This window comes from Ambystoma mexicanum, chromosome 4q, assembly GCF_040938575.1.
Source record: "Ambystoma mexicanum isolate Mex_15411 chromosome 4q, UKY_AmexF1_1, whole genome shotgun sequence".
NCBI classification, from domain to species: domain Eukaryota; kingdom Metazoa; phylum Chordata; class Amphibia; order Caudata; family Ambystomatidae; genus Ambystoma; species Ambystoma mexicanum.
The window spans coordinates 47,047,131-47,069,604 of NC_090928.1; the positions used below are offsets into that span (position 1 = coordinate 47,047,131).

At 48.5% G+C, this 22,474-nt stretch overlaps 1 protein-coding gene across 1 annotated transcript in view; it reads left to right on the forward strand.

The window, feature by feature from the left end:
* LOC138467444 (alpha/beta hydrolase domain-containing protein 17A-like) overlaps positions 1–22,474 on the forward strand; it is a 136,058-nt gene that overhangs the window by 70,730 nt on the left and 42,854 nt on the right. Inside the window, exons 2-3 of the mRNA XM_069607432.1 lie at positions 4,578–4,772; positions 13,702–13,881. Of these exons, the coding sequence (XP_069463533.1) occupies positions 4,578–4,772; positions 13,702–13,881 (375 nt within the window). The remainder of the gene's footprint in view (positions 1–4,577; positions 4,773–13,701; positions 13,882–22,474) is intronic.

Sequence of the window (22,474 nt, forward strand, 5' to 3'; positions counted from 1 at the left end):
CTTCGAGACCAAGCACCCCAGAGCAAAGGGCTCTCAGAGATGACCCATGGGACCCCCCGCAGGAAGACACGAGCGGGATGGACCAAAGTGAAGAGATCCAGAGGGACAGCAGAGGAGCGGTCCGATATGAAAGACCACAACGAGTCATCAAGCGACCAGCAAGGTTGGTTGAAGAATGTTAAAGAGGCGTTTGACCCTGATTCCGTGGAGAACATCCGACACCTTCTCATAAACTGCCCGACTTTGAATGGAATCCGTGCCCCATTTTTGACACCACTCTGGCTGGAGTCGGTTCAGATCGATGAGTATACGTGGTGGTGCCGTCTGATATCTGGCAAAAAGTCCCGATGGGCGGTAGTCACGGCTAAAATATTGGAAGCAGCCTTCCTCAAACTTGGTGGCGCAACTTAAAGCGACCGGCCGGTCTTGGATGTTCAATCGCCATCCCTTCTGTGAACACCTGTGAACTTAATACTTTGAGACTTTTCCCTGTGTACTCTCCTTTTTGATGTACATTAACTGCTATTAGCAACTTCTTGTAAAAATCATTTTAATATTGATTATACACAAGTAAATAAAAATAAAAAAAAAAGGCGTTTGGACATTCGTCCGGGGGTGGTGTTGCCCCTCCACCACAGAGTTAACTATAAGTCACGCCCACCATGGAACGTGGCTACGTGACTTGGGGGGAGGGAGTTTGGATGAGAGAGAAAGGCGCGCTGTGGCGCCAGTTACGAGATACCAGCGGTTGAATAAAGACGTGTTTATGTTTACCTCCGTCCTTTGTGCGCATGTTATTTGAGAGGCCCGACCCCGGGCAACAGTAACTTCCAACCAACGGACTTTCACAGTTAAAAAATGCCATAATCATAACCTCTGTATTATAGAATAGTAAAATAAAAAAATAAAGTGCAAACACCTCCACAGATGCGTATATATGCCATGAATATCAATGCTTTTAGCATCGTGCCCTTGTTGAAAATGTTTCACCAAGAATAGGATGCAGTCCTTTCAAGAAAGAGTGTCTTGAGCTGATGAGAGAACGAGTGTGTAATCCCATCTACAATCACTCAATGGAGCTGGATCAATCGGTCAAGTGGCACAGCGAGTAGAGCGCTCGCTTTGACATCCGTGCAGGGCCTACGAACGCAGGTTCGAATCCCGGCAGCGCCAAACTCAGCGTTTCATCCTTCCAAGCTCGATAAATGAGCACCACACACCGTGGGTAAAAATAAGCAGCGCTCAGATACCTGAGGGTTCGTAGCGCTATATAAATGCCAAATTATTATTATTATAGAGTGAGCAACCTTGTTCTTTGCCAACTTTTTAGCCTTACTAAACTGCTTTCTTTGCATAACAATTTCTTTACTGAAATCATTAAAAAGCATGTTTGCATGTTTCTCTCTGCATTTCAGCACACCTAGTTCTCTGGGTCTTTTCAGCACGCATTTCTTTCACTGGCGACATATCGGAAAGACACAAGAGCATTTTCTGAGGCAATGTTGTATGTCTTGTCTAGGTGTTTTACCTCTGATCTACTAAGAAAACAAATGCTTTCAAAGTTTGCCATGGCCAGTTTGCTGCAGACATTCAAGGGAGGGGAAATCTTACCCGCGCTCACCTTTGACTGAGGCTCCAGAAGCATTGCTGGCATGTGGGTCTGAGAAAAGTTGACAGAGAGATGGGGGGGGGGGGGGCAGAGCGGGAGACTGGTGGTGCTGGACAACTGCTGGAAAATGTGAACCCTGATGTGTTCGGATGGTGACAAGATTTAACTGCTGCCCACCATGGGGTAGCTGGAGCCGACATGTCTTATCTTGTCCAGTGAAGGAGTGGGAGTTGGTGGGGCATTCTGATACAGGATTGCTCGTATGGATTGCACGAAAGCTTCCATCTGGGCTAAGCAAGAGATCCCTGTTGGTAATGATACCTGTATCATCGTTTTAGGATTTTAATCCGTTCAGGTACTGGATAGGGTAATGTGTTGGGGACTTTTAGCAATCTCTTATTGAGAGGAAGAGTGGCATGTGGAGCAGGAAGACTAGCTTTGAAACAAGGACCGTATGTGGTTTCTTTTTGTTTTATTTTTTTCATTTTTATTTTTTTACTTTTTTTTGTGTCTTTCTTTCCTGGCAAGCTCTACATCTGGACCTAGCACCAGTAGGTCGTGTTGTCACCGAGGCAAGCTAGAAAGCGTTTTTTTCTGTGAAACATGTTTAGAATATAGGAACTCCTCCCTAGAAGCCTTTGGATGCATTGCCTGATTGCATCGGCTAGCGTTATTGCCATTGTCTACACCGAGGGACAGCGCCAGTGTAACCAGATCAGCCTCTTGCATTGCACTTTTTGCAAGGTTTGATGTCCCAAAAGTCGAGAAATTAGAAACTGATTTATTAGACGAATGTCTGAATCAGTTGGAAGAAAAGAACTGAGGTATGTTGGCGGTTGCAGAACCATGAGAATTGCCATCTACACCTGTTGCTAATGACACTCACAATGCCATATCTGAGCCACTCTTGAAGGGTAACAAACTGCCTTCTGATGGCTGTGTCGGGGGGTTTCTCCCAGGGTCGGCTGGCCTTCTGTGGACCTCCGGGCTGGGAAGCCCCAACTCCTCCCGCGTATCCCAAAAATGAGTATGAGACACACACAAGAAGCAAGGTGTTTCTGCTGTTTATTGAATAACGGCAGGGATGGGTCTAGGATCGTACGCGTCCGTCCAGACTCTCGAAATTCGTGGGGCTCGCAGGCCCCTTTTTGCCTCAGTATGACGCGCTACTTGCGTCACCTGGGAAAGTTAGCAAAAAACCTATCGCCACTCTGGATTGGTTCCTCGAGTGGTAGGGTTAGTATAGCATACGTATAGAGAACGCTGTTAGTGGTTAAGGGTCAGTCAAGTGGTATACTTGGGTTGTCCCTTCTATTAGATACTTGAAAATTGTTACACAAAGACCCCTAATGATTGGTTAATGTTAGTGGCCTCAGTGATGATTGCCCCATGTTCTGATTGGTCGACTCGCGAGCCCCCCAGCCTGGGACCATCGCTGTTCCCAGCTCGCGGTGTACCTGTCATTTGCAACAATATGTAATTATGTGTTCGTGTAGACAATGCGTGGATTTGCTCATATGCCTGAGAGCAGACCATTCCCATCGCTGTAGGTGTCCATTGGGTCATTTCATTGTTGCCGCCTGTGTGTCAAACGTGGGACCCAGGCGACTTCTCCCTCCTGGGTCTGGCACCCTGTCAGGTTTGGCTTGGTCACGTGAGGAGGGACCGTGGTTGAGGCAGAGTTCTGCACATTTAAAGTTGTATTTTCCACTGTGTATCTGGCTTAGCTTGCAGGTGTTACCTTGGCGTCGGCTAGTGGCATGCAAGTTGCAACATTGCTACCTTGGCTGTCAGTTCTCGGTGGGCGCATTCTGCAATTGTACTCTTGCTCGTCCAATGTTCGTGGAGGCTCTTGCTTGCGGCCTACTTGGGCCTGGTGCATAGGTGGGGATGTTTAATGCACTGCACTTTAAGTTGCGGTATCACATTGCTTCATAGGCGGGATCATGCCTTCGTTGTATTTTCATCACAATGCAAGGGTTAGGAGAAGCGTCTGCAAGCATTTAGATGAGTGCTTTGTGCGTCTTGCGTTTCTGCATTTCGAAAAACCTATGTGAAAATAAAGATGCGCGTCAGTGGGTGTGTCCGTCACCTATGTCATAGCACTGAGTATGTTCTTTGTGTGGATTGGTGTGGGGGTGTCTAGTGTGCATGGTTGCACGGGTGTTCTGACAGTTGGCTAGGTCGTCATGGCATCTCTAACGATGTGTTTATTTACTGTTGAAGGGTTTAGTCGAGTTCATCCATGCCGCAGGTGTCGGCTTGAGCAGGGCAGGCTGGTGGGCAGGCTGATGGGCACATCCGTATGTTCCTGTACAAGGGTATTTGGTCGTCTGGTAGATAGGCAAATTCATCTCGTGGCGGGTGTCTGGGTCGCGATCCTCTAGGCCAGGGGCGCAAGGAAATTGGGGGGGGAGTCTTTTCTCCCATTCTCCCACTTCAGCTGTATGTAGATTTTCTAGATTGTCTGCGACTGGAGTTGAGGAAACCTGTGGGAAGAAGGTATCCATTCGAAATATAGATTGCTTTAACCTACTGTTTTAGAGGCAAGAAATACAAAGAGAATTGGTAGTTGGCAGGAATGGCTACAAATTAGGGACCTGATTCACAGAAGCGTTTTACAATCACGCAATCTCATTGGAAAACGCTCCATGAATCCGGTCCTAAATCTTAATTCCAAAAGCAGTATTAATGTGATATGGCAAATATTGTGATGTATTGTTTGGCCTTTAACATGATACGATTGAGTGGAACTGGTTAAAAGTGCAATACACTCAATCCCTCCGATTACTCCAACCATTATTGAAGTATGCCCTACTAATATTTACCTTACTTTTTCCACCTATAGCTTACCTTTTTATGAGACCTTGCAATGCCATTCTCTAGAGTTGGTCAGTGCCATATGCAAGTGATAGTTTGCTTCCTGTTGCTCAGCCTTAATCAGCTACTTTTTTTGCTTTCTAATCAGATTCACAATTCTTTTCTCACACGGAAATGGGGAAGACCTTGGGTTGGTGAGCAGCTTCTACATCTACCTGAGCAAGAACATAAACTGCAATATCTTCTCTTATGACTACTCCGGGTATGGCGTCAGCACTGGGAAGCCATCTGAGAAGAACGTTTATGCTGATATTGATGCAGCTTGGCATGCCTTGAGAACTAGGTGAGTAAACTCATTTATACTCTGAATTCAAGGTGACAAATTCCTGCAGGATTTTTCCTGGTGATTTAAAATGTGATGGAGTAGAAGAAAAAACGGGTAGCTGCATACACTAAATTTGACATGTATACTTTTAGCTGCATTCATGCTTGGTAAAAATGGGTATGCATTCTTGTACCTATTGTCAGAAAGGTCAGTCGACATTTTTATAAGCGATGAAGCAATGATCCTATTTCAATATTTTCTTTTGAAAGGATAGTTTGATTTAATATGGTTACATTTTACATTTGTTAAAACCTTTCTTCAGAATAAAACATTCCCTGTATTTTCCTATGGACTAGTGCAAGACAGCGAGAAATGAGTCATGTGGGATCTGTCCACTCAGCTTGATATGTGTGTGTCCTCAGAAGTTTGTGGTAAAATACTAGTATTTAGACTAGCATGGCCAGCCATTTTTTTTTAATTCAATTTTATTGGTTTTTAAAGACAACAGAGAGCATATTCAAATCAACAACTTTGGGCACATGCCCCCAATAATTCCAAAAGGAAGCCATAATTCCCTGATGTATTTACCCACCCTCCCTCCTCCCCCCAAACCCAAAGTCTCGGGACATAGGATTTGCTTGTCCATGGTAAACCTCTTTGGTCAGCTCCGATCGGGCTCAAGACCGTCGGTGGCTGACTGACTCCCCTAAATCAAGGGCAATGTGTTCTGTAATAAGGCGGGTTTCGGGCCGGGTCGAGGGCCCATGTGGTCCTCAGGGCGAGTCCTCCGTGTTGACGAACACCTCCATGAACTGTAGCCAATCAGTCTCTATCTGTACACTTGAGCCCTGTATTGCTGCTGTAAGTCTTTCCATAAAGTAAATGTCCTTGGCCACTGCCACTCATTCTCTCCTCGTTAGGAAGGGCGGCCCTCTTGCATGTTCTAGCCCGAGCGGCTCTGGCAGCCAAAAGTAATGAGTGCGTCAAGTCCGGGAGTTTTTCCCAGTGTTCATCCCTTTGCTGTAGCCCATATATTAAAAGGATTGGGTCTGTGGGTAAACCCCCTTTCCCGCCTCCTTGAGCCATCTGAGCACTTCTGACCAGTAAGCTTGAACTTTTTTGCATGACCACCACATGTTCCAATAATTGGCTTTTTCCCCGCATCCGTGCCAACACACAGGGACGACATCCGGGAACATCCTAGAGAGTGTGATCGGGTTGTACTGCCACCTGTGGAGGAGTTTGATGGCATGCGTTTTATATTGGCAAGAGATCGATGTCTTAAAAGCCCTGCTACAGAGTCTCCCCCAGAGACTCTCCCCGATCCCACAACCCAAGTCCCTCTCCCATTTTCTTCTAAGGCTTTTGGTTGTTCCCTCCCAGGGAAGCAATCCATAAAGGAGGGAGATGAGTCCTTTCATTTCTACATGTGTGTCTAGGATTTTTTTGACCGGGGTGAGCTTTCTTTATGTGCATGGCTTTAGTTTCAACTTCATTAGGACTCCGTTAAGCCGTAGATGTAGGAGCGGAGAGAGCCTGCCGATTCCCAATGCCGCCTCGAGCTCCTGGATGCTTATGAAGGTGTCCTCCCTCACCAGCTGGCCAACCCTACTGAGTCCAGCGTCGAACCAGGACTGGTAATGTTCATGGCCTGGGATTTCTTCTATCACCGGCGTGGACCAAATGTGGCTCAGTGGCGAGGGCCAAGTGGTCACCTTTTCTCTATTTCCCTTCCCTGCTAACGCTTTCCACACTGTTCCCAGTATTGGGTGGTCCCTGATTCTTTTTGGGAGCTTTTTCAATGGAACCCACAACCATTCGCCTACTGTGACTGGGTGCAGGTGAATGTTTTCAAGGTAGACCCATTGTTTGTTGGGGTCCTCTCTAAGGTGGGGGGCCAGTGCCCTTAGTTGGGCCGCTCTGTGATAGGTCTGCAGATCTGGGAGGGCAACAACCCCCTCTTTCTTTGGGGAGGGTGAGGGTCTCGTGTCCTATTCTGGGTTTTTGGCCTTGCCATATGAATTTCATTATGTGCTTTTTGGCTTCTTTAAGATAGGTTTCTGGGGCCTCCAGTGGGAGCATCTGAAAGGCGTATAGCCCCCTGGGGAGAAGATTCATCTTTATGGCGTTTATCCTTCCCATCCACGATATTTGCCCCTTCCCCCCCCAGCCCTCCATGTCCCTGAATAATTTATCAAACAGTGGGGGGTAGTTTGCGTGACTCAGATCCTCATTGGGTTTAACAATGTTGATCCCCAGGTATTTTATCCCCTCAGTGCAGATGCAGTGAAGGCCCAAGAGAGTCAGTTCAGCCAGGTTTCTATCCGTATCTGGTGCAAAGGGAACGATCATTGACTTGCCTATGTTTACCCTGAAACCTGAGAAACGTCCAAACTGTTCAATAACCTGCAAGGCGGCTGGGACCGATCTAGAGGGCTCCCTCAGATGTAACAAAATATCATCTGCATAAAGGCTGTGTTTAAAGGTACGGTCTCCCACGTCAATGCCCCTTACCATCGGGGATCCTCTGAGGTATTCTGCGAGTATCTCTATGGTCATGGCGAACAAGAGCGGGGAGAGGGGACAGCCCTGCCTAGTCCCTCTTTGAAGGCTAAAGATGCGTGACAAGTGCCCATTCACTGTGACTCTATCTAATGGGGCTGTGCATAAGGCCTTAATAGCTTGCCGGATCCCCTCTCCGAAACCCAGTTTCTCGAGTACCCTGTGTAGGAACCCCCATTCCACCCGATCGAAGGCCTTTTCAGCATCAATGGACACCAGGACTGGGTTATCCCCCCTCAGTGCTGCCTCCCTCATAAGGTGCAGAGTTTTACGAAGGGTGTCCGCCTCCTGCCTCCCCTGTATAAAACCCTCCTGGTCAGAGTGGATAAGCCCCGGCATATGGCCGTTCAGCCTCGTAACAATGATCCTGGTGAATAGCTTTGCATCCACATTCAGGAGAGAGATTGGTCTGTAGGACCGGCAGTCTGCTGGGTCCTTCCCTTCCTTCGGGATCACCGTGATTAGTGCTTTGCCAAATGAAGGGGGAGCCCTTCCCGTCATCATTATGTTAGAAAATAGACCTGCTAGGAACCCCGCCAGTTGGCCCGAGAAGGCCTTGTAAAAGCCTGCCGTAAACCCATCCTCTCCTGGGGCCCTACCCAGCTTCAGGCCCGATATTGCCTTAAGCACCTCCTCCTCTGTTATCGGGGCGTCCAGGGCAGACGCCTCTGGGATTCCAAGGACGGGAAGGGTGACCCATTGAGATAGGCCGCCAGTGCTTCCTTCTCTGCCTCCCTTCCCTCCCATATAAGGTCTCATAGAAACCAGCGAATTTCTCCGCTATGCCTTCCGGATCCGATCTTTCCCCCTCTGCCACACTCACAATTCTTGCCACCCATCTGTCCGCTCGCTGGCCTCGAAGTTTAGCTGCCAGCATGGCGTCGGCCTTGTCGCCTTTTTCATAATATCTTTGATGCAGGTGTTGAGTCCAGCTACAATTTTACCCAACTCCAATTCCCTCAGTTCTTGTCTCTTCCCTCTTGCAATGCCCAGGTCCCTCTCCTTCTCTTCCTCCCCTTTCCCTTCCGACCTCTCCAGTAAAAGTATCTCTGACCTCAACCTCTGAGCCAGGAGGGTCCTAACCCTCTTTTTGGATGCCCCTTCACTAATCAACCTACCCCTCCAGGTTGCCTTCGCCGCCTCCCATACTATCTCCCGATTACTTCTCCAGTATCATTCAGCTCAAAATATTCTCTGATTGCCGTTATCATCTCCTCCTTAAAAACCACGTCCCTAAGTAGGAAGTCATTGCATCTCCATAGGGATTCCCTGGGTTTCAGGCCTGATATGCTAATGTCTGACCAGACCAGGTCGTGGTCCTACCAGCTGACCGGGCGGACCTCACAAGCGTCTATTCTACTCATATACTGGTGCTCCGTGAAAACGTAATCTATTCTCGTCCTAGTGCCATGGACTGCGTAGTAGAAAGTGTAACCTTTTCGGATTGGGTGTAGCTCCCTCTACTGCCTAGCGGGGTGGTCTTCCCACTGTGGCCCAACTCCCGGTCGCCCACATGTTGAAATCCCCACCCAGAAGAAGGAGCCCTTCCGCTTTGGCCATCACCTATCCCAGGGCTTCTTGAATGAATTCCATCTGACCCACGTTGGTGCAGTATATGGCCGCCAGGGTGACTCTGGAGTTGTGCAAATTGCCTGACACCCCCACAGCCCTCCCATCCGCCCTTCCCCACCAAGTTACCTCAGTGAGCTTATGGTTCCTGTGTAGTATGATTCCGACTCTGCCTCTCTCTGTGGCTGGATGCCCAGAAGGTCTGGCCCACATGCGGTCCTGGGATGGCCCTCTCCTCCCCTTTCACTTTTCTAGTTTCTTGCACGAAGAGAACATCTACTCCCGCATTCTTCATTTCCCTCCCCAGAAGGGAGCGCTTTGCTGGGGAGTTAAGCCCCTTAACATTGAGAGGGCCCATCCTGAGTGTCTTGACCCCCGGCCCTTCCTCTCATTGTCTGCCATTGGGTCTTTGCCTTGTGTTTGTCGTCCTCCCGGTCCTGTGGGAGCCCGAGAACCCATAACCCCAACTCCCTCCTCTTTCCCCTCCCTCCTTCCTCCTCCCTCCCCTGTTCACGACGCTTGCCAACGGGCAAACCACCAGGGTGGATGTACGTCCGTCCACCGCAGCTCCCCTGGTGAACTCCTTGTCCCCGGCCGAGATTGCTTGACTATTGCCCTTGCACGCCCTAAGGGTGTGTCTTTATTCACCTAGTCCTCTCCTTCATTCCTCGTTGGGGTTTGGTTTCTTGAATTTTCTCCTGCCCTTTGTCGTCTTCTTTGTGGACCAGGGGCCCTCTGGTTCTCTCCTGGTTTCTGGTAATGCATGTGTGCCCTCCTCGTTTCCTTCCTCCGGGGCATCTCCCTTGAGCACTTGCAGCACTTGTGAGGCCTCCTTGCCACTAATCACGCCGTAGTTTACACCGGCTCGTTCGAAGGAAAGGGCAAATGGGAACGACCATCTGTATTTTATGTCCTGGCTGGTGAGCCACTGGGTGAGCGGACGGCACGCTCTTCTGCGGGTGAGGGTGGACAGGTCTTGGTAGATCCTGGTTGTATCCCCTTCAAAGATGAAGCTCCCCAGCCTTTTTGCCTTCTCCAGAACCTCCGTTTTCTCTCTATAGCAAAGGAACCGCACCACAATGGTCCTGGAGCCTCCCCCACCGCCTCCTCCGCCTCAATGTGCTCTTTCCAGCTTGACTTCCTTGCCCCCCTCCAATGTGAAAAGTTGATTTATCAGACCTTGGACTTTCCTCCCCACATCGGCCGCTGTCGCCCCTCTTTGCTGGGTCACGCCCATAACGCGCAGATTATTTTGGCGTTCCCTGTTTTCAAGATCGTCCATCTTCAGGATTATGTCCTCCTCCCTTATTTCTAAGTCTGTTAGCCTCGCCTCGTATTTCATGTCCAGCAGGTCTGCCTGGAGGTGGTTGTTTTCCATTCTTTCCATTTTTTTATTCTTCCAGGGTATCCACTCTCCCTCTGAGGTCCACTATTGAGGCCTGTATATCAGTGCGGATTGCTTTGATCTCCTGGAAAATGTCCTTAAGGTCGTCCTTAGTGAGCTCTGCGGGTGGGCGGTTGCTACCTGCGGGCATGGTGGCTCCATGAGCCTCGCTTGGGGCTGTATGCGACCTGCGAAAGCGTTGGAGTGAGAGGATTGCCCCGGTGGATGGGGCCTGCTCCTGGATTTCGCTCTTTAGAAGCACCTTGGTGCGGCGCCACTATCGGGACTCGCTTGGCCGAGTCCCAATGTTCCACTCGGCGGCCCCGGCCCCTCTTCGTTTCAAGGGTACGGTGTTCCTGTTTGTGGACCTTAATGTTAGCCCAAAGCTCTGTGACGGTTCCAAAACTTGGGACCGGGGCCTTCTTTTCAGGATAGGCCTCTGCTGTCAGGGCCGCAGGAAGCGTGGAGCTTTTCACAGGGATAAGGCAGCGTCGTCCCTCTTCTTGGGTGGGTGGCTCGCCGTGATCTAGCCCTGTGGGGGTCGAGCGGAGGGGGAGGAAGGCCCTCGCCGCAGCATCCTCTCTGTCCCACTTCCTCCCCGCAGTCTCCTCACCGCTTCTTGGTTGCCGCCTCCGTGTCGGGCCCCGCTGGGTGACTGCCGGGGCCTGGTGTGTGTCTTTCGTGCCCGCGGAGCCGACACTCTGGGCCCAGGCTCTTCCTCTGTGAACACTGCTGTGTGTTGGTCGCCGTTCGGGCTTTCCAGCTCTAGAGGCAGTTTGGGGGGCCCCTATCACAGTTCGAGGGGAGGGTTCATGAGGTCCTCTGGGGCGCAACCCTCCACTCTCCTGCTCCAGCGTGCTGTTCGTAGTGGGGTCCCCGGGTTGGGCTCCTCTCCGCACCTGGGCCCGTGCGGCACTTCGTCTTGGCTGGGTCTGTGTCACGTCACCCTCTGCTGGGGATTGTGTGCGTTGGGACACCACCCCCAACGCCCGACTTCTGGATGTGTTCTGTGGGTGCGGGGGGGGGGCCTCCGTATTTGGGCTTGTATTCACATGTCACTGACATATTAACATTCATGAGGTAACTTTTGCATATGGGCCCCATGGCCAAAAATATAGTGATGGATGTCTACAAGTCATCTTTCATTAGAACTGCTGTCCCTTTAAGTGGTGTTGAGCCAAGTGAAACGCACAGAAACGAGAGACAAACGGCCTGGTCACAAGTTGGGCGGTGTCCCGGCAGTAAATCTGCTCAAATACCACCCAGCGCAATTACCATTACTGCCCCTTGGTCCAGTGGCATTACCCCACCGGATTACAAGTGGTGGTGTAAGTCACCATTTATTGATTTTTAGTCCAAGAGACTCAATGGGGCATTTTTGGTGCAATTTCTGTGGCAGTAATTGCGCCGCTATAATTGCACCGAAGATGGGCAGAAAGTTGGCACATTCACCTCCAGCTAGGACCTGGAGGTGAATCCTCCAACTTTCCCCCCTAAAACCGCTGATTGATCAGTGCGGTAATGCTATTACCACCACATTTTTACCACACCATCCAACTTGCGATGAGGACCAAAATCTAATTTCACGTGTTTTATTGACTGGAGTTTGCCAACAACATGCAAATTCAGTAGCACACGTGTCTTCAAGTTCTGTCTCCTTATGTTAGTCAGTAATCTCTGTGGTCTCTCTATGTCTAGTAGCACTGGGATTGGTCCATGTCCATCTCGAGTGGTCCTGTCCTTCCTGCCCAGCAACTCCCGCCTTCTCAGTGCCTTGCCACTAACTGTTTTCCGGGCTCTAAACAAGTCCTTTCTTTTCTGCCGATCTCACGATCTGCATTTCCTTGCTATGCGCTTGTTCTTCCATATGGATCTTTGTGTTTAGGCTCTACCGCCTACATTTTCTTACTGCTCCCCTCTTCGAATGGTTGTGTCCTCCCACGTATTCCTCATCTTTGATATCTTCCCAGCTTTAGCTGCTTTGGAAAGAAAAATTCTCTTGTCTGCAGAGGGTGCTGTGCATCGAGACGGTCGACTCGATGTCCCTCGAGGTCTTCCATCTTGGCTGATGTCATCGTCGAGTACATATACCACGGCTGCGCCCTTTGACTTAAAATTCTATTTTTCCACAATAGTGATTGCTTCGTGATTAACTGCGCGTTTCAGTTTTCTTCGAAAACCTGTCGATATGGCCTTGTCTTCTGCTCCGAGTACTCCGAAGACGGGCTTCAAGAAGTGCATGCGATGCAGCTCCAAGATGTCCATCACGGACTAGCATAAAGTTTGCATCTGGTGCCTGGGCATTGAACACGTGGGACCTCACGCAGAGTAGCTGGGGTGCAGCAGTTACATGCGTGGGACCTCGCGCAGAGTAGCTGGGGTGCAGTCTTTACTTACATGGGGCCTCACACAGAGTAGCTGGGGTGTAGCCGTTACTTACTTGGAACCTCGCTTACAGTGGCTGGGGGGGCTGTATGTCGTGTCGGACGTGGACACGGAGCTTTGCGGAAAGGTTGGTCTTCAACTCTTTTTGGTTTGCGTGGAGGCGTGTTGTGGGTGTTCCTCGCGCAGCTCAATTCTCTTTGTGTGTCTGCTAGAAATGCGTCTTTGGATCCATGAATACGCATAGTGCACTTTTTATTTTATTTTTTTATATATCTGCGTGCAGGCTTGCGCTGTGTCCTTCTCGTTGTGTGGCCTCTGTGGGATTTCTGCGCACATTTCCATGAATCGGACCTGAAGGGTATGAGCACATATTCTGATGCTCTTTGACAATAGAGGGCAAGTGTTTCTGGCGCGAATGAAGAGGATGCACTAGTGGAATCCTGTGATGATATTGTTGGGAATAAGATTGTTGGGAGTAGAATTATTTTTTTTCCCACATCCAGGAATTTCCTCACATATTATATGGCTGGAGTTCCTTTATATAATCATACCAATACTAGTATTTGAGGAAAGCCTGTTTAGCCAGAGAAAAAAACATCGTCCACCCAACTATTTTTTTTGCCAAAAGTATCATATAGAACCACATTAACATTTCCTTTCCATGGCGCCAGAAAAACATTCGAGTATCTGGCTCTTAAACTTTACTGCTTTGAATAAAAAGTATTACTCGTTTCCTAAAAAGTCAGTTTTTTTGTCTCCAGTAGCTGGGAAATGCACTCCAGCTTTTTACCTGCAGAACATTTAATCGTCAGTTCTTTCCAGTTCAGTATTGGTAATCATAGGTATTTCAACTGACCACTGTTTACTATAACAGTGGGCCTGATTTTGGTAAGACTGTTTTTGACTGACTTACGGTTATGCACTACCTATCCCAGCACCTTGTAAAGCGCTTATACAATTGTGCATGTCCTTCTCAGATGATCAAATAGTGCATCTGCTTCATGTGTTTGTTAATTTCCTTTTTTTAAATATTTTCTTTATTACCAGGTATGGAATTTCCCCTGAGAACATCATTCTTTATGGCCAAAGCATCGGGAGTGTCCCAACGGTGGATCTGGCATCGCGTTATGACTGTGCTGCCGTTGTTCTCCATTCACCACTCAGCTCTGGACTGAGGGTTCCCTTTCCCGACATTAAAAAGACTTACTGTTGTGATTCCTTTGCCAAGTGAGTCCCACCAGTCAGGCTGGTGTCTACAGTTATTATTTTAAATTGGGTCCTGGTGTTGGTCAGATTTACTTTATATATTGTAAAATGTTTCTATTCATCAGTTTAAGCCCCATGACTGAAGCAGTACAGTTAATGCAACAGCACAAAACCATGAGTTAAAGTAATTCAAAGAAACTTATAATTTAAACACTATTGAACATCGCATCACTCAACAAACTCGCTAGTGATAATACGATTATAGGATGGTTTCTACTATAAAGGGCTTAGTGCATGTCATTCCTTCTATTGGGATAATATTGTTCCACTAGAAACCTGCTATCCTTTCTGTCAATTACATAACTGCTTAGAAAACCCGTTAAAGGAAAGAGAATTACCACAAAAACCCGTTTACTTTTCCTAAATGTAAACGCTCCCATCTCATTAGTGCCGCTGTCAAATGATTATACTATATGTTAGCAACCGCTTTCATTGAAAAAGACGCAGCAACCCAACCCCACAAAACCTTACATGCCACAAGCACTTATACAGCGGTTATTTGTTAATTGTGATTCATCTAGGCGCCACTCGCAAATACAGTTAGCTTTTAAGGCGAGTACACGAAGAACACTAAAAGACGGAAAAACAAACGCTCAAAGGGGAAAACTGAAGGGAGAGAATGAGTACCAGAATGAAAACACAATGCAAAAATGGGTACAAACTCTATTTGACAGTAGTTTGACAAACACACTTTCTTACGCCTGTTAAAGTGCTGGGTTGCTCATATGTACAGCATTTAATTATTAGGATGAGTCTTCATCGAATGTATCATACTCGTAAATACTTGCGAACTCCTCTTTATCCAGCAATATTCGAGGAAGCAAGTACAGGGCAGAAGCAGATGGTGTCAGGGGGTCTTCCAGTTCCTCACGTTTGCAATATTTCTGTTATCTGGCTGTTCACAAGATGGCCCTCGTATTTCCACTGTGGGAGTCTGTCCAAGGCAACACTCTAAGAACATATCAATGAACAAGAGGTGATGGGCATCTCGAGGGGCCTTTATTGTCAGGTCAGGCCAGGTTAATTTGAGAATTTCTCAAGGTCCCTTGGAAATGCAATCTCTTCAAAGATCTTTATCATCACTCTTTACTAAGCATGTAACCACAGTGCCTTGGCTCCGCACAATTCCCTGTGAGTGCCCTGTATAGCAATTTCTCTTGCGGCATAAATATCCAGGGACTTACATCCCAGACCGGTTTCCACTTTTGTCTCCCTGACACTCAGAAGTTCATCCTTGAGGCCGTTTGTCCGTTGAATTTGAATCAATCAGTGGCAGCAAGTGCGTTTTTCAAGTGGAGGGATGCACATGTTTCACCCAAATTGGCGTGAGCTGTAGAGGCAAAACTATTTCGGGGTGTTGAAGAGGTATTGAAGTGGTGCATTTTACAATACAACATTCACAGTATTTGCGTAAAATGGCCACATAATTTGCATTCAGCCCTGAAAGGAAACACATGGGAAACTCCATAGATGCCTGGTCACCAACAATACACAAGATAATCTTGTCACACATTTATATGCTGGCTGTGTCAAAAGAATAGATACCTATCTCAATATAATCCCGAGTGGAACAGGGATAGCCAGAGACGGTCCGGAGTTGGTGCTGCCTATACACTCAAATCATTGATGACTAGGGCTCAGGGAAAAGTATATCTACTGTTAATTGTGGTGTTGTGGAGAAGCGATGTGACCTAGTTCTTGTGGATGGCCTGCCCTTTTGGGGGTGGGACCAAACCTGATTTTCATATGGATATTCCACTTCTGTAATGGCATGGGAGGCTGAAAAGCAATGGTCTGGTGGTTTACTTCGAGTAATGCCAGTGTTTGAATCATTCAAAAAACCTTCCAGCACTATTCAGTTTTGTATCTCAGTATATGCCAGCATTGCTCTGTAAAACATATTCAGATGGTATGTGTCCTCCCACGGGAGAGAGTGCAGTGCGTTGATAACGGTCGACTCGATGTCCCCATCTCGGAGTCTGGATCGTTGGTATATATACCACGCTCAGCGCCCATTAGCTTCAGTTCCCTTTTCCCGCGATAACTAACGCTACCAGAAATGTGGCGCGTTTAGTTTTTTGTGTGAGAAAGACCTCGATAATTGAGTATGATGGCCTTGTCTTCGACACCATCAACCCTGAAAACTGGGTTTGAAAAAGGCTACAAATGCGGCGCCAAGATGTCCCTCACGGATCATCAGTGTGTCTGTGGTGCCTTGGCATGCAGCATAGGACTCCAGACTGCGAGTCCTGTCAGTTCATGACTGGTAAGGCTCTGAAAGAGCGTAAAGGGAAATTAGCGGCGGGTAGTCCCCTTACTAAATCCCTATCGACGAATCTGTCGAAGAAAAGATCGTCCGATGAGTCAAGAGGTTTTTCTTCTCGAAAGAAGAGATCGAAAAAGCATACTCGCTTCAGGACCTAAAAAGGTATCAGACCTGGCGATACAAAAAGAACTGAAGGGCGATAAGCAGAGTTCAAGAAGGCAGGGTTACGGACACGTGCAGTACCCTGCGTAAAAAAGAGAAGGACATATTTTTCAATTTGATGCTTTTTTACAAAAGTGCTCCGGACCCGTCCCACTGGACAGAATGTCCCAAAAGTATGGAGGAAAGGGGACTATGGACTAGGAGTAAGATAGTCCTCATGGTGAGTAACTTTGTTATTTGGCAGCGCTGTCAATTTTCAAGCCCACATCGCAAGAGGAATCTTATTTCAAGATGCTGTTAATCATTCAATCTCTTAATGGGTTCACTAGCGTGTTCCCTCCTACACCTTTCCAAGTACTGTTTTGGTGTCTCAATCTTGTGTTCACATTTCTGATGTGTGCTCCCTTTGAGACACTCCATTCATATCCACTAAGACTACTAACTTTCAAAACCATTCTGTTAGTTGCGTTGACATCAGCCCGCCGGGTGAGTGAGTTACAGGCCTTATCTAGTAAGCCTCCATTTACTACTTTTTACAAGGAGGTTGTCTTATGGTTAAACATTCATTTTTGCCAATTTTATTTTCAGATTTTCATTTAACCCAGAAACCGTGCTTCCCACATTCTATCTGCCTCCTCATCCTAGAAAAGAAGAGGAAAGGATTAATAGGCTTCATCGCAGAAGGGCTTTGAGCTTTTACGTTTCACGAATGGCGAAAATACATCAACATGGCCATTTTTTCATTGGGTAGACTGGACAAAAGCTGGGTCTTCCAGTTACAAAACAACCCTTGTTCAGATGGACAATTCTTGCTATTACAGAATGCTACAGATTGGCCGGGAAAGATCCCCCAGAAGGCCTGAGAGCTCATTCCTCAAGGGGCATGGGAACATCTGCTCTGCAAAGAGGGGTGCCTATAAAAGACATTTGTGTATATGGGAGGGACATCCAGTCGAAAGAACGTTACCACGGGTAAGTAACTTGTTCTTCTGGTTGTGATAGCTGAAAGGCAAATGCCTTCTTTCAGACTCAAAATTTCTAGGTGAATCCTATCCAGGGTTCCCGAAGAAAATAGGAATGGTGATTCCGACTGGATAAAGTGGCGTTCGTCTATCCGGGCTCCACTTGCCCTGTCCTCTCACGCCCTTATACTCCTTATCCTAGACTTTTCTGTTTCATTTCCCTTCCTTTTACTTGCCTCCCTGTTTTTCATCCCAGTATCTCTCCTGTTTCTCTCTCTGCTGTCCTTCTGATTTTCCTCTCTCTCACTCTGCCTCTTAGTCTCCACTACTCTCCCTCTCCAGTTACCTACTACTTCACTCTCCTTCCTCCACTCTCTATTTCAGTCTGCTCCCTCCACTCACTACTACACTCTCCTCTCTATGTACTACTACACACTCCTCCCTACTACCCTATCTTCCCTACAATACACACCACCCACTGGTGGCCCGCTGCAAACCAAGTCATTTCTGGGGTTCGAATATCCTTTAGGCTGAGGGTCTATACTGCCGGTGGGGATGTATGCAGCATGCATCAGTGGCCGCCTCTTCTCTCCTGTGCGCCACAAGTTTGCTTCCCCAACGCTAGTCATGCTGGTGTCCTATGAATAGTGGTGAGCATGGTGTGCAATGGGTACTGAGCAAGAGTTTGTGGTTTTTAACAGGCCTAGGTAGAATGGACATCTGCCTTTGGGGCAGGACGTCTGCCTACATCCTGCCTCCAGGATGGGCTCTGGGTAACCTTGTGGTAGGCATCCTGCTCCAGGTTAATAGGGGTCCCCATCCCCTCTTGATAGGGCCAATGCACATGTGTTTGTGCATGTGTGTTTATATTCTGTGATGAATCGAGGGATTTCCTCCCTTCTCCCAAAGGGGGGCAGCCACCCCCTATGGGACTAGGCAGGCATGCTAAGCTCAACACTCTCTAGGGGACAGGGCAAGTGTAATACCACTGAAGTGAACCCTCCCCGCCCCCTGACCCCCACCCCGACACCCACTTTTGAGGCCAGGAAATTTCCAGAAAGGGATATAAATGGTTCTCCCTGTTCCCAAGATTCTAAAAAATTTTTTTTTTATTATTGGCATCATTTGGTTTTTACATGTAAAACCTTTTTGCCACCTTATTACATTCATATTTCAACAGTTGCTTTTAAAATGACCACATCCACAAGAGTCAGTTTATTATTTTTTTCTTCACCAACTCTTGCTTCTGTGTTTCGAAGGGATTGTGTCCTCCGACGTATTCCTTATCTTAGATAGAAATCCTTCAGCTTTGCTGGCCTCGGAAAATTTTTTCGCCAGAGGGCGCTGCGCGTCGATGATCGCCGAGTCGATGACCCTCGACGGCCTCCGTGCCGACGTCGACGTCATCCTGCCTATAAAGGCCGCGCGCAGCGTCCGTTGCTCAGTTCCGTTTTTCCGCGCTTCGTTGTGCCTCGGAACACCGTTGCTCAGTTCTCGTCAAGATAACGTATATAATAACTACTATTTACCTCGATATCGATGGCATCCTCCTCCGACCCGACGACCCCTCGGTCCGGTTTCAAAAAGTGCCGAGACTGCGGGAAGAAAATGTCGTTGACGGACCCTCACAGGGTCTGTTTGTGGTGTCTGGGAATCACGCACCAGAGTTCGGAGTGTGAGGAATGCCTTTCCATGACGGCGAAAGCCTTGAAGAAGCGTAGGGGGAAGCTCGAGAGAGGTAGGTCAACTTTAACTTCCTCGAAAGCTTCTTCGGTAGAGTCGAGACGTTCGTCTCCTCACCATAAAAAACACTCTCGATCTAGATCACGAAGTGGCTCCCACCACTCGTCGACATCGAGACACTCGAAGAAGAGACGTAGGAGATCCCCTTCGTCATCTTCGTCGAGTTCTCCTGAGAGAGTTCATTGCCCCACAAAACGCAGCTCGCAAGCTGAGTGGGAGGAATTCAGGAAAAAGATGCTAAGCGTCTTCGAGAAAGCGGCCTCGTCCCCCTCGAAGACAGCTGAGGGTGATACCCCGGGTAAAAAACCCAAAAAATCTAAACGCCGCGAGTCGCAGTACCCGGCGGAAAAGTCAACCCGAAAGCGCCTCGAGCCATCGGGAGATAAAGCATCATCGACGCCATCGTCGAAAACTCCTTCGAAACAGAGGTCGGCGCCATCGACGCCGTTGTCGAAGGATTCATCGGCGCATCAGTCGATCGAGTCGACGCCGACGTCGACGCCGATATCGACGCCGGTGAAGGAAAGAACCACGGCTACTCCACAGCCAACGGTTAGACAAAAGACCTCCGACTCGACGCCGAGAACGTCGACGTCGTTCTCGAGCAAGACTCCGATCCTTTCGAGTTCTTCGAGGCCTAGTACACATTTCTCGACGCTTTTCACGGCGCCTTCGAGTACTTTCACGTCGGTGTCGACGACATCGACGTTTTCAAGGCCTGTGATGATGGCTCCTTCTGCATTGGAAATGGGGTTTATACCATTCCAAAAACCAATGTATCCCCCTTTAACCTCGATTTTTGAGGAAAGGGAGGATTCAGACCAAGATATTGATTTACAGAGGACCACATCACCAGAGCCAGAGACTTTCGCCTCTGAGGAAGGAAGATTAAAAAATCTTCAGGATGCACTTCAGGAAGCTAGTGGCTTGGACACTTCTCCTGAAGCAGAATTTATCAAACCAGACCCAGGAGAACATGCGGAGACTCCATATAGAGCTCTGATGTCTAGAATCATAGAATTTATGGGTTGGTCTGCACCTTCTCCTGCCTTTCAGCAGGATGACCTCACTGACATACTGGACAAGGGCCCACAGGAGGATCCTGTGGTTCCATTTCACTCTGCTCTACAGAGAAGGATTTTGACAAACTGGGAAACGCCAGAAATTATCCCGGCAGTAAATAAAAAACTGTCAACAAAATACAGGGTGGCTAGTTCTGACCCTGAATATTTGTCAAAACACCCTACTCCTGAGAGCTTGGTTGTACAGGCTGCAACCTCATCAGGCAGCACATCTGCATACCCCACTGCTCCGCAGGATAGGGATGACAAAAAGTATGATGCCATGGCTAAGAAGGTTTTTTCTGCCTGTAGCATGGCGTTAAAGTCTATTAACGCGACCTGTACGCTCGCTAGGTTCAGCCACACCCTTTGGGAGTGCGCTTCATCAGCGGCTGACTGCCTCCAAGAAGGAGAGGAAAGGGACGCATTTTTAAACATCATCAGGGATGGTAAAGATGCGATGTGCGAGACCCTACAAACTGGCCTAGATTCTGCTGACAGTATCAGCAGGGCCATGGCGGCAAGTACCACAATCCGCAGGCATGCGTGGTTGAGGAAGTCTGGTTTTGCCTCTGACGTGCAGACCAGGCTTTTGAATATGCCCTTTGACGGTTCTACCCTCTTTGGAAAGAAGGCGGATGACAGTTTGGAGAAACTGCAAACGTCCAAGGCAGCAGCCAAGTCATTGGGAGCTGCTATCCGTCAGAATACCTTTCGTCCTTCGGGATCATCGTGGAGAGGACGGTCCTTTCGTTACTATTCCTCATATGGAAGGGGCAGGGGACGACCGGCTCAAAGAGGCCAAGGAAGATTTACCCGTGGTGGACGGGGTAGGGGAAAGAAAGCCGCACCCGCAGGAGCAGGAGCCACTTTACCTTCGGCAACTGCATCAGCCGCTTCAAAACCACTCTGAGGTCTCCCCTCACAGAACACCAGTAGGGGGCAGGTTAACTCACCATCTGACGGAATGGCAGGCTATTACGTCAGATGCTTGGGCTCTGGAGACAGTGGCCCAAGGTTACTGCCTGCCCTTCCTACATATCCCTCAGAGTCATCCACCGGGGAACAACCCTTTGAAGCTTCCAGATCCGCTCCTCTTGCAGGAGGTTTTAGACCTGCTAGAGAAAGGTGCCATAGAACTGGTACCTGTAGCGGAAAGGAACAAGGGTTGGTACTCCCCCTACTTCATAATACCGAAGAAGGACGGAGGACTGAGACCCATCTTAGACTTACGGGAATTGAACAAATTCCTCCGAAAGGACAAGTTCAAGATGGTGACTCTCTCTCAGATCCTTCAGGCCCTCCAGCTTCAGGACTGGTTGGTATCTCTAGACCTCCAGGACGCTTATTTCCATGTGCCGATCCATCCCAGGCACAGGAGATACCTGAGGTTCGCAATTGGCAGCTCTCATTATCAATTTCGAGTTCTGCCATTTGGGCTAACCTCCGCCCCGAGGGTCTTTACCAAGCTAATGTCGGTTGTGGCTGCAAGTCTAAGGAGGGAAGGGATTCATGTCTACCCTTACCTAGACGATTGGTTGATCAGAGCTGTATCTTCGGAACAGGCTCAGAGACAACTAGATTATGTTTGCCACTTCCTTCACAAGCTGGGCTTCTCCCTCAATTTAAAGAAGTCACAGATGATACCATCACAGAGACTCCAATTCATTGGAGCAGTCCTGGACACTTCCCTGGGAAAAGCCTTGCCACCAGAGGTGAGGGCTCGAGATATTCTGCAGATGGTCATCAGATTTCAGAATGCCCAATATCTCCCAGCCTACGACTTTCTGAGGTTGCTAGGCCTCATGGCATCCTGCATATTCCTCGTGCCGGAGGCTCGCCTGAGAATGAGATCCCTCCAGTGGGCACTGAGAACTCAGTGGTCACAGTTCTCAGGAAGGATGACAGATCTCCTTCGGATCCCGGTCAAAGTAGCCCGAGACCTTCAGTGGTGGGCCTGTCGGGAGAACATCCTGAAAGGAGAAATGTTTTGGCAACCATGGCCGGAGATAACAGTAGTCACGGATGCCTCACTCACGGGGTGGGGAGCTCACGCCAACGACTTGACCATCAGCGGTCGTTGGTCTCCATCGGAGTCCAGACTACATATCAACCTGTTGGAGCTGAGAGCCATCAGACTAGCGCTGAAGGCTTTTCTGCCGTCTGTACGGGGAAGAAACGTCTTAATAATGACGGACAATACAGTGGCCATGCACTACCTCAACAAAAGAGGAGGCGTAGGCTCACTACCACTGTGCAGAGAGGCGATGCAGCTCTGGTTTTGGGCAATTCAGGAAGGAATCTCTCTATCGGCAATTCACCTAGCCGGAGAGAAGAACTTGACAGCGGACGCTCTGAGC